At 34.3% G+C, this 12,673-nt stretch overlaps 2 protein-coding genes across 2 annotated transcripts; one reads left to right on the forward strand and one right to left on the reverse strand.

Moving 5' to 3' along the window:
• Nucleotides 1-2,417: 2,417 nt before the first annotated feature.
• On the forward strand, nt 2,418-5,614 carry LOC140981331 (LRR receptor-like serine/threonine-protein kinase RPK2). The gene has a single exon (XM_073447700.1). The coding sequence runs from the start codon at nt 2,830-2,832 to the stop codon at nt 5,518-5,520; it is 2,691 nt and encodes an 896-aa protein (XP_073303801.1). The 5' UTR covers nt 2,418-2,829; the 3' UTR covers nt 5,521-5,614.
• Nucleotides 5,615-9,378: 3,764 nt separating this feature from the next.
• On the reverse strand, nt 9,379-12,193 carry LOC140981087 (ninja-family protein AFP3). The gene is made up of 2 exons (XM_073447344.1): nt 11,054-12,193; nt 9,379-10,120 (listed from the first exon to the last, which is right to left on the reverse strand). The coding sequence occupies exons 1-2, from the start codon at nt 11,703-11,705 to the stop codon at nt 9,711-9,713; spliced, it is 1,062 nt and encodes a 353-aa protein (XP_073303445.1). The 5' UTR covers nt 11,706-12,193; the 3' UTR covers nt 9,379-9,710.
• Nucleotides 12,194-12,673: the final 480 nt, after the last annotated feature.

Consider the following 12,673-nt stretch of genomic DNA (forward strand, 5'->3'; position numbering starts at 1 on the left):
GATGACTATTCGTTAGGTTCGGTTAGTTAAACTAAAATTTTAAAAATAGAGCCAATTGAATTCATCCGAATAGAAAAAGATTGAATAATTGTTCTCTTATACTATATATAATACTTGGGCTTACAAACAATTTGATATCATGATATATATTTTTATTCAATACCAAATTAATCTGTATATAACTTTGATAATTATAATATTATCCTATTTTATAACATAAATTATGCTAATTACAACAAAATTATTAAACTACGAAAAAAATTGAAAAAAATAATTGTACTGCACATAAAAATACTAATAATACATAATAAACACTACAACAAAAATGGCTTTTCGTAGCGCGCAAATTCTCTTTCCGCAGCGTGCAATGTACGCCTTTAATATTCATAAACATATCTAACATTAGTGACGGTTTTTTGACAAAACCGTCGCTAATTAGCGACAGTTTAAACACCGTCGCTAATTTATCATAATCCGTCGCTAATTTTTTTGTTAAAATAAAAAAATTACTTTTATAATTTAATAATTTTTTAAAAAAAGCTTACAATTTGCTAACAATATTCATGATCTTAAATAACACTTCAAAATTAACCAAAAATTGAAACGAAAAAGTGTCCCTAAATCGAAATTAAAATCGTTTATGAGAAAAAAAAAAAACGTAAGTGTTCTGAAGTGGTGTGGAGGAAAATGAATCGAAAATTCGGATATTTATAGACAATTTGCCACAGTTTTTGGTATAATAGCGACGGTTGTTTATTAAACCGTCGTTAATCAAAAACCGTCATCATTAGCGACAGTTTGTAATACGGCTATTAGCGACTGTTGAGTTAAAACCGTCGTTATTAGCGATGGTTTTAATTAAACTGTCGCTCATTTAAAATTAGCGACGGTTTATATAAAACCGTCGCTGAATATTGCGACGATTATAATAAAACCGTCGCTAATTTAAAAATTGCTAAATAATTGAGCGCTCATTTTCCGCAGCGTGCATTTAATGTGCATGACGTGAATAATAATATTGACGGCGTGCTTTTAATGCACGATGTTATTTCTGTCAAGTACAACAATATTAACCGCGCATATATGGGTGCACGCCGTTAAAAGTAATATTCGCAGTGTGCTTTTAATGCACGTTGTTGATGACGTGCTGCTAAAAATCATTTTTCTTGTAGTGAAACTAGCTTTACCATCTCATTCAATGAAATAAGCAATGCATTTATGAGTAGCTTTCTAGATTACAAACTTAAGGTTACACTTTTTTACAAAGAGGTCATGAGAACTTAATAGTTGTAAGAACCACATAAAATCAATATTTTTTCTTTTTACTAGGGTTATAATTTGTTGAAATTGGATATAATTGCAAAATATTTACCACGAAGCCCACCTTATTTCTTTATGACTCGAGAATTCGTAGTCATTATCTTTCGGTACCTAATTGGTAAACCACCATACTAATACAATAACTTGCAAATCATGTTAGTCATGTAAACTATACTGGACAAGCATTGTGTGACAAGGTCTTCCGAGAAGGTGTTGATTTGATAAATCAAATTCCTGACTATTGATCACGCGCTCACCTATTCCACCAAATCGGATACCATTTCCATCTTATTTCTTGTACCTACTAGTTGTTTCTCTCTTAAATTTGATAATATTTCCAGATTTATGCAATCTTGTGATGAAAACCTTCTCCATTCTAATAATAAATGCTCTAAACATTTTCCCTTTCTAGTTTCTCATTTGTTTTCTTCTGTCCATCTAACGATATCAATTTATGTTTTAAAAGATATAAATTAACATTTTCGAGTAACCCATTTCTTGATTTCAATAATTATCTGCAATATGATAAAATAAACCCACTGTAAATTGTAAGGTTTATGTGCGTAATCCCAAGTGAATAGACATCAAATCACCGAAATAAACTCAAAAGTACGCAAAATCTTTACTGACTGGTACGACACATCTGGGATTCTCTGGGCCCCACGCGAAGTGGGTCCCAGGCAATCCAATGAACATACGACGTCGTACCCCGCACAAATTCAAACAATCCGCCGTTTTATATCGCGAAAGATGCTCCACGTGTAAGATTTGGCTGCGGACCCACCGGAGTGTCGTCACTTGCAATTTCCAACGCTTGCCGCCTAACGTAGTACAGTGTTTGTCTCCATGGAACCCCACATTATCGGCATGTTCAAAATATCTTTTTTTTTAAATGGATTTAATAATAAATTCATATTATAATTATAATAATAAAAAAGGAGTAATATTAGAAGAATAAGTTCGTTGTAAAAAAAAAAAATAGTTTTTTGATGTGACAGTGTAATTAAATTTGTAGATTGAGTGTCGTTGCCTAAATCATAGATGGGGCCCCACTTGTTTCACTTTATAAAGAACAGTGGGTTAAAGGGCGTTTGGGATTGACAACATAGTATTTGACCATTGCAAACAAGTAAAACACCAGCAAATCTGCAGAGAGGAAGAAGAAGCTTTTAAAAATCTTCTCTTTTTCTGAACCCATTGAGATTGCTGCTTTCATATACCAGCAAAATTCTCTAGTTTTCTGCAAGAACAGAAAGATTTTGTTGTCTCCGGACTCCATTTTTGGTGTTCCTTTTTAAAGATTCTTGGGCTGTGCTTCCTTTCCTCTTGCTTTCCCTCTTCGGTTCCATCCCATTTCAAATTTCAAGTTTTTGTTTTGAGGAAAATCACAGCGAACGAATTTCGTCTCAGTCTTCGTTTCTGCAACGGTCCGGAATATATTTTCCTTCTTTTCTGACAAGGGTTCTGTTTTGGTTCCTGAAAAGTGGGAAAACGGTGTCATTGGGCGCAATGAGAAGGGAGAATTCCGTGTTTTCTGCAACCAAGGGTTTGGTTTCTTGTTTTCTTCTTCTGTGCTTTTTCTTGTCTGTTTATGGGCAAATTCTTGATGAAAAAATGGCTCTTCTTGAATTTAAGAAATCGATTTCTGACCCGAATGGGATGCTTGCTAGCTGGAATGCTGATTCTCCCAACCACTGTTATTGGTTTGGAATTTCCTGTGATTCAAATTTCAGAGTCACAGGGCTGACTCTAGGAGGTAACTTTTCCCTTGCTCCTCATTGTTTTATGGATTCAAAGTTAGCATGGCATGGATTTGGTATCAGGAGAAATTGTTCTGAAGTAAATGGAAAGTTAGTGGGAACAATCTCACCTGTTATTGGAAACCTTACAGAACTGAGGGTTCTATCACTTCCATTCAATGAACTTTATGGGGAAATCCCTTTTGAAATGTGGAGATTGGATAATCTTGAAGTGATTGATCTTGAGGGGAATTTCATCTTTGGGAACTTTTCGGGATTTGAGTTCTCAGTTCAGAGGAAACTGAGGGTTCTTAATCTAGCTTTCAACAGGATATTTGGGAAGTTTCCACCTTCCTTTTCGGAATGTAAGGATTTAGCGATTTTGAATTTGGCGCGAAATGAGATAAATGGGGATATTCCTGGATTCCTTGGCCGTTTACAGAAGTTAAGCTCGTTGAATCTATCCTTTAATCGGTTCTTTGGATTTGTCCCGAGTACTTTAGGATATGATTGTGTGAATCTTGAGCATTTGGACTTCTCATTTAATTTCTTGAAGGGAGAAATTCCGCGGGCTTTGGGAAATTGTAACCGTTTAAAGACGCTTTTGCTTTCCTCAAATGTGTTACATGGCGTTATCCCTAACGAGCTCGGTAGACTTCAAAGCCTTGAAGTTTTAGATGTTTCGAGCAACAACCTAACCGGTCCTTTACCTGTGAATCTACAAAATTGTGTCAATCTAACGGTTCTTGTCCTCTCAAGTCGCTTTAATGTTCTTCCGAGCAAGAGATGTCCACGTGGCGAGGCGTCTCCGGATTTATCTTGCATAGAATTGAATGATAACAACGTTTTCGAAGGTTCTATTACTGATGACATTACAAAACTTCCTAAGCTGAAGATTATTCAGGCTCCCTGTGACAATTTCAAAGGCAGTTTTCCAAGAAGTCCTAGTAGTTGTCAGAGGCTCAAAATGGTAAATATAGATCAAATCTTTTTTACTGCTGAGATCTTTGATCTTCATTACCTTAACCTACACCCTAACAGACTTGGTCGAGTGTTGGTAATCTTCATTAAGAATGGAATTTCCGAATTGGTGGCGAAATCTGTCGGAAATGAAAATACTTTGCTTGTGCTTGATTTGAAAGATAGAAACTTCATCTGCCAGTATTTGCTGAATTGTGACAGAGTACCGGGAAAAATACCATTGATCCACTCGCGAACTCTTCTGTTTTTAGAAACATCAGCTATCAACAAAAGGATAACATGTAGCATTCATCAGGGAAACCATTTCCGTCCCTTAAATTCAGTCCATTCATCTGCACCACCGCCGCATCAGCATAAAGGTCACAAGCCAAAAAGGCATGCTCCTAAATCAGCACACCATTTGAAAAGTGAAATAAACGGGCTTTCCCCCCTTATTTTGGGAGCCATTATATCTGCATTAGCCATTTGTGTACTTTCTGTCATCTTTGTTGCTGTATTATTCTGTTGTATGAGAAAGAATCAACAGAATTCGAGGGTCGAGATTTCTGCATCACCTGTGCCAAAGAAAATCTCAGTTTTCAATCCCATTGGTGTACCTTTAACATACGAGAACATTGTTCAGGCAACAGCGAATTTTAGCCAAACCATGTGTATTGGAAATGGTGGATTTGGTGTAACATACAGGGCTGAAATTTCGCCTGGAAATACGGTGGCGGTCAAAAGGCTCACTGCAGAACGGCACCAAGGCGCTCCACAGTTTCATGCGGAAATCAGAACCCTTGGTCGAATCAAACATCCGAATCTTATTACTTTGATCGGGTACTGTTCCAGCGAAGACGAGATGTTCTTGATATATAATTACCTTCCCGGAGGAAATTTACTTACATTCATCAGAGAACGATCAAGTAGAACATTTGATTGGAGCATACTTCACAAGATCGCTCTGAACATAGCCTCTGCACTTTCTTATCTTCACGATCAATGTAATCCCCGGATTGTCCACCGAGATATCAAGCCTAGCAACATCTTACTGGATGATGAATGGAATGCTTATCTGTCAGATTTCGGGTTATCAAAAATTCTCTCAACCAGCCAAACTCACGCCACGACCCGTGTAGCTGGAACATATGGTTATATAGCACCGGAGTACGCCTTGACTGGCCGTGTATCGAATAAGTCAGATGTCTACAGCTACGGTGTGGTGCTGCTGGAATTAATGTCGGATAAGATGGCTCTGGATCCTTCATTTTACTCGCATGAAGACGGTTTCAATATCGTTTCGTGGGCATGCCTGATGATGAGTCAAGGTCGGATCAAGGATGCATTTGTGGAAACTTTGTGGGATAACGGTCCTCAGGACAAACTTGTGGAAATGTTGCATTTGGCCATTTTTTGCACGGTTGAATCACTTTCTTCAAGACCAACGATGAAGCAAGTCGTCGACCGGTTGAAGGCGCTTCAGTCTCCTGTCCCTGGCTAGTTGCAAGGAGGTGGACTTTTTCTGAACTGATCAATTGTGACATAAAGAATAAAATATCAGTTCAGATTTCTAATTATGTAGTTATTATAGTAAAGATGACAGGGTCAAAAGGTTGATTTGAAAACAATGATCCTATTCTACTGACTGTGTCAAGTTTTGGAAACTACATACATTTGAAGTATATACATGATTATCTAAATATTTCTTCTAGAAGTACCAGTTTCACATTTCAAATTCACATACATATACAAGAAGCAAATTTAGTACGTACTAGAAACGTGCAAAAAGTGCACGTGCAGCAAATGTGCATTGCTGCACGTGCAAAAAAAAATTGCATGTTTCCACTTTTTTTTTTCTTTTAAATTTTTCATTATTTTTTCAAATTTTGTAATTTTTCTCGGGAAAATTTTATAGGCAAGTTTTGCCGATCTTACAGTTGTTGCTCTTTAATCTTTTATGCATCTCTTGAACTTCTAATAAATGAAATAAAGAGAAGAATTTTATGTCTGATCTCATCACCTCTTGTTTCCCAACCATTAATTCAGTTTGATTCAATCCACAATGCCTTAATAAAACTCATTTCTCATTTATGCTGAATTTCTTCAATAATAAAGCAATCAAGTTGTTTCAATCTTGATATACATATGAAATGCATATTGAAGCGAACCAATCTATCAAATAACTTGGACCGATTCTAAGTGCGGAAGATGTTTTGAGCAAACACGATGACTATATGTAAACCGATGAGCTATAACAAGTAAGAACTGACGAATACATTGAAAACGAGTATTGTTTGTGTGTGTGAGCAGACATGTAAAATAGAAAAGACGAGAACATAAGATTTGTTCTTGGAATTTTGAAGGCAAATCAATGTATACTTCTTTACTAATGGAAAGATTTCATTAAAATATTTTGAATTATACCATCTTGTTGTACAAATCCACTTCAACTGACTTTACACCCTCGGTTGAGATTCCTAGCAATAACTCAGCATCAGTTGAGAAGACAAGTCACCACCGATCTGCAACATGATCACACAAACGGCAAGCCTTCTAATCCTGGATAACTTCTACGACCAACCATCATCAATTTATAGTTAAATTGTACGAAAATTGAATGTCATGAACACTGATGATCCTTGAAGATCTAATAACAAATGATATATGGTGCTCAGATGCTCAAAGTACTTCTTGAAATCATTTCACTTTTACTATCCAATAGAAAATCCCTATCCAAAATGGTGGCGTTTTTATTTTTTTAAAATTTTGGATCATATAATAATATTCAACAAAGTTCTTTGGATATCCCTCAAAATAATACAAACTGGATCTATTATTCAACTTGTCTCCCACGTTTTGCTCCAAATAAGTAGGACATTCTCATATCCTAATATAACAATATTTGAGATGCTTCTCCATCCATATTTCATATGTTGTTTTGTTCACTGTCTTTGTATGGGTATTGTTTAACATTGCCGCAATCTCAAGTATATATCTCCAAAAAGATAACGACAATTCAGTGATTCATCATACATCGAACTATGTCCATCAATGTTTGATTACAACGTGCTGACACTCCATTCAAGTGTGTTGTGGCTGAGAAGTTCACTGTATGAGAATCTCGTTATCTTTATGATAATCTTAAAATACTTTTTTTTAATCGTTTCTCTGCTTTATCTCTAAATTCTTTGAACTTTTCAAATACCTTATACTTGTATTTTATCAAATAAATATACCAATATCTAGAATGATCATCAATAAAGATAATCTATACAATCTATACAATCTATACAATATATCTATATCTATACAATANCATCATTACTTCATTAATGCTTTACTTAGTTATCCTTTCACACACCATTAGTTTGAATTGTGGATTTACTTAGTTACTCTTTCACTCATCATTACTTCATTAATGTTTTACTTAGTTACCCTTTCACTCACCATTACTTTATTAATGTTTTATTTATTTATTTATTTAAGTGAGATATGAGTTTGAATTGTTAATTTTCTTAGTTCCTCTTTCATTAACCATTACTTCATTAATGTTTTATTTATTTATTTATGTGACTTTTCAATTTTCTTATATAAAGATTGATATTGAAAATAAAAATAACTTTATTTCATTATTTTAGTTGAATCAACGACAAATATTACAAACACATTAATATGTTACTTTATTTTATTTTTAATTTCATAAATTGTGATATTTAATTAATGTCTTAATACACATATCAAAATATTACAAACATATTAATATGATACTTTATTTTATTTTCAATTTCATAAATTGTGATATTTAATTAATGTCTTAATATACATATCAAACTTATACTTTTCTACAAGTGTCATTCAAAATATGTCATTGTTATGGTACTTTTCCAATGAAAATAGGCATTGAGACCTATAGATTCTATATGTTCTTTTGCAAATTTTCTTATATTTTATTAGTCGTATAATTTGATTAGTTTGATTTATTTCAACTAGACAGAGAAATTAATGATAAATTATGTCATTTTTTATGGTACTTTTCCAATGAAAATGGACATTGAGACCATGTAGATTCTATATGCTCTTTTGCAAAAAAAAAAAATTATATTTTATTTTTAATTTAATAAATTATGATATTTAATTAATGCCTCAATATATATATATATATATATATCAAGCTTATACTTTTCTACAAGTGTTATAAAAACCATGCGAGAAAATGTCATTTTTCTTATGGTTTTTTTCCAATGAAAATGGACATTGAGAGCATGCAGATTCTATATGTTCTTTTACAAATTTTTCTAATATTTTATTTGCAATATAATTTGATTATTTTGAATTATTTCAACTTTATTCATAGAAAAAGAAATTAATGAGAAATTAAAAAGAATGAAAATTACTTTATACTTTTGTATTAAATTTATCAGATAATCCTTATAATTTTTTAATTAAGATAATCCTTATAATAAATATGAATTACAATGCTAATTTATTATCATTTGTTAGAAATTAAATTTTTTATATATGATATTTATAAACTGAATGTTACGTATATATGTTTTACTACACATATTTATTTGATTGATATTATTTTAAAATTTTATTTAACATAAAATTATTAATCATCAATATTAATTTTCAGATGATCCATTCTGATATAAATTAACTATGTATAATATCTATTCTAAAAAAGAAGAAAGTTAACAAAATTCGCAAGGAGTTAAAAGTTAGCAAAAATAAAATTGATATTTAACTTAATAACAAGTTTAGGGGTTTTATTTTAACATTATTATGATAATTTAGTTAATTAAGAGAATTTTATTTGAAAATCGTTATATGCACTTCATTTAAATATATTGTGATTTTGGTTTTAGTAATATTCACTATTCTATTAATTATATTTTTATTATTTTTCCATTGTAAATAATATTTGGATGAAAAATATCTTTGTTAATTTGATAGAGCTGTCATTATGTTATAATCATGCGAATTGAAAAATGTAATATAAATAAATGAATATATTTGATTTATCGTCATCATGTATTTTTATTTATTGTGTTTTGATATATTTAGATTAATAAATACTCATAAACAAGATGTTATTCAAACGATTTTAAAAATTATATAAATCTCGTTATGATATTTTTCATTATTAGTCACCTACGTGCACGTAATCATTCCCAGTGAAATAAAAATGCCCATTTTTGGTTCTAAAACTTAGTCGGCCAGACACATCTATATGGGGGTTTGCTGATTTTTCCAATCAACCAGGACTCACAAGTAGCAAGACTAATTTGATAGTCGGTGTGAGAAATAAAAAAATAGGTAATCAGAGAAAAATACATACATTCTCTCAAACTCCAAATATTTTGAATGAAATTTCTCTATTTATGTCTTGCTTCGATACAAAGTACTGTAGAATTTTGATAGACCATTAAATCCTGGAAATCAAATAGCAATTTATCTCCCAACATGCAATTTCCATCCTCATTCCTCGCTAATATCCAATTTGATCGAACTCAATTTCCAAAGCTTGACTCTATATTCTCTTTATTCCGTCACCACAAACAACATTACAACATGGATGACTCAAAAATTTGTTAGTACAGAGGTCCTTTTGGATCATACTTAAACCCTTGCTCGCTCTGATCTCGACTCCACCAATATTACAACAGGGCTTCGATCTCGATTCCTCCATTACAATAGTGAAGAAGCGTAGGCATTCACAACTATATGTTTGAGGGGATGATCGACATCGGTGCCTCCTGCATGCTTGACAAACTCGGCCGGCGAATGAAACTTTCCACAGCAGATGCACATTATTCTAACTTCTTCTCCTTTCCCAAACTTGTACAGTATTCCATCGACTCTTCTTCCGTTGGGCCCGTCTCCCACCGTGAAAACACAAGGCATGTCCTCTATTGCATTTGTCCCAACTCTCCGTCCTGCAGTTCTTGAGGTGTCAGACTTCTTAGATGGACTAGCAGATACGTCTGATCCAGTGGTTTTGCCTGTATTTTCTTGAGATTTCGTGCCGGAAGAACCAACATCTTGATTTTGTACTTTCAATGGACGAGAGCTGGTGGGACTTGGTTCACCACTCGATCCTGCGATAGATACTTGGCATAAAAAAACATGTAAACAAAAAAGTTTCACATTAAAAATATAAACTTAGAACTAGTCATAAAAATCAGTATGTTCAAGCTATAATAACGAAAAATCAGATCACAGTGACTTGTAGCTCATGACCTTAGGTTTGGAAGGAGATCTCAGGTTCGAGACTCAATTGTGATCATCGATACACAGCTCTTTAATTTTAAATTGATTGCGAGGCTTCTTAGCTGAAGCCTTGAAATGATTGAAGTCGTAGAAACCACGGGTTATTCGCTTATTTGCCGGATAAAGTACCTCATTACCTCCGGTGAGTGTCTAGCAGATTAAACACAGGGCACGAGAGCGTAATTGCAATGCCAAAAGAATCAATCAGAGAGTAAAACATTCGAGATTGTAGGTTCCATCAGGATAATAAAGGGGCATGTCTCTGAAAAAAGATTTGACAAATAAACTAAATATAATCTAATCAATCCGAACTCAAAGTTATAAATCATTATGCTATTATAATCCATGTATAATACATCCTAAGTCACCCCATCATTCGAACCAAACGTTACCTAAAAAAGAAATCGTGAAAGATCTTTAAAATTTTTATGCGTGATATTTTTTTAACATTCGAAGTTCTCCCTTGAGATCACAAAAACACGCGGTACTGCAGGAGGAACAAAGACTACGACTGATGAGAAGTAGAAAAATTCAAGAATTCGGAGTTTCGGACAGAACATTGAATGTAGGTTACATACGAAAACAAAACGCAATATACTTGAGATGGTGCAGTTGATAATAATTCATTTCTTCAGAATTCTACATAACAGGATCCAACCCATAGTTTAGCTGTCCACACAACAAAAACTCAATCATCAAACATATGCAATCAAATCCAAGAAACATATAGCCAGCTATGTATATTCAAAAGATCAAACTACCTTGTCGAATTTTACCCTCCAGATCCGAGACACATGACGAGCTTCCCGACCCGGGGGATGCAGCTTTAGCCATAGCCACATCAGTTCCACCTCCATAACCCGCCCAAGAAGTCGAACCAAACCGTGCTTCCAAGGATGAACCAAATCTTTTGACTCCCGATTCGGCTTCCAAGCCCAAACTTCCACCACCACTGCCGCCGTAAATTCCTACTACTTCTTTATCACCCCTCAAATTCCTCTGCTTCTCGGACCTCCTCCTCTTGGCCTCCATCCTTCTCAATGTCTGCAACTCCTTCCTCTTCCTCCACTCTTCCTCGGTCACCACAGGCAGCGAGGATGTCCTCACCAAACCCGTAATCGGTGTCGATTTCGGATGATCCCCATCAACTCTCACAACTGGTGAACATACTGCTATTGAGGACGAGCGCACCAAACTCTTGCAACTCTTGTCCACTCCAAATCTTCCCCCCAATGACAGCCCAAGATTCAATTCAATCTCCTCATTCTTCTCTGTCAATACCTCGAATTCACTATCACTACCCCTAAACCTCTGCAACAAGTCTCTTGAAAGTTTGTTTACCGAAACATCCAAAGAAAGATTCTCCATATCACTTGTTGTTAATATTGTCTTGATAACATCACCATCCCCCATGGACAGGCATAAAAAACTTAAACAAGAAAAACTATAGAAGCATGTTTTCGACCTTCAGGGTGTATAGATATGCATGTTGAAGTTTCTCACGATATGATTCGCACAAGCTCAGATGGAATAATCTCATTTTTACCAGCATGTTATCCCCCGGGAGCTCCAAGATTCGATTTTTGTGCAAAATTTAAGCAAGATTTCGGGTTAAGAACACAAGCTTCCACTTCACCAACACTTCCTTAAAAAGGGGTAAAGATTAGAAAACAAGAACAAAGAAGAAAACCAATGTATCAGTAATCAAAAATCAAGAAAAACAAAAATGAGTTGCCTCCCAAACAACAAAGACCATAATAAATAAAAGTAAAAAAATTAAAAAAACTCTCCCAAAAGAATCAAAATGAGACGGGGAAAAATGACATTAATGAAGCGGATAGAAAGCTTGTACGTGTGACAATCAAACAAAACCAACAAAGAGGGGGGAGAGGAGGGACACGGAATGACGAAAAGGCCCCTGACTCCGTAGGAAGAACCATGCGAGGTACTAGGTAAGGACAAGTGGCCGGAATTGATAAAGGTGAGAATGCGACACGTGGGCGTGGCTTTGAATGAGTCCTCGTGGGTGGTGTCGCTAGCGTAGTGTTGTGAGAGAAAGTGTTGACAGATGGGAGATTCTACTCTGTGTGCGGGCGCAGCATTCTTGATGTGGGGATCCGACAATAATGTTTGATTTTACGATATGGCAGGTGTTATGTGTCGATTCGATATTTATTTTCTATTTAATTTCTCAAATCTCGAGCTTCTACATATATCATAATACAACAGAAGTTACAAAATTTGTGCAAAAATTTTTTTTTAATAAAATATTAAAAAATTTATTGTGTAAATTTAAATAATCTATACATATTATAAAAGTGTGAACCAATCTATCTATCTATACATATTATAAAAATGTGAACCAATGTCAAAGTTTTTCT

This window comes from Primulina huaijiensis, chromosome 7 (assembly GCF_012295235.1).
Source record: "Primulina huaijiensis isolate GDHJ02 chromosome 7, ASM1229523v2, whole genome shotgun sequence".
NCBI classification, from domain to species: domain Eukaryota; kingdom Viridiplantae; phylum Streptophyta; class Magnoliopsida; order Lamiales; family Gesneriaceae; genus Primulina; species Primulina huaijiensis.

Excerpts from the sequence above, each read along its gene's own strand:
- LOC140981331 (XM_073447700.1), top strand. The coding sequence starts at position 2,830 with ATGAGAAGGGAGAATTCCGTGTTTTCTGCAACCAAGGGTTTGGTTTCT.
- LOC140981087 (XM_073447344.1), bottom strand. The coding sequence starts at position 11,705 with ATGGGGGATGGTGATGTTATCAAGACAATATTAACAACAAGTGATATG. Across the intron at positions 10,121-11,053 it reads GGAGGGTAAAATTCGACAAG|GATCGAGTGGTGAACCAAGT; the intron begins GTAGTTTGATCT and ends TATCTATCGCAG.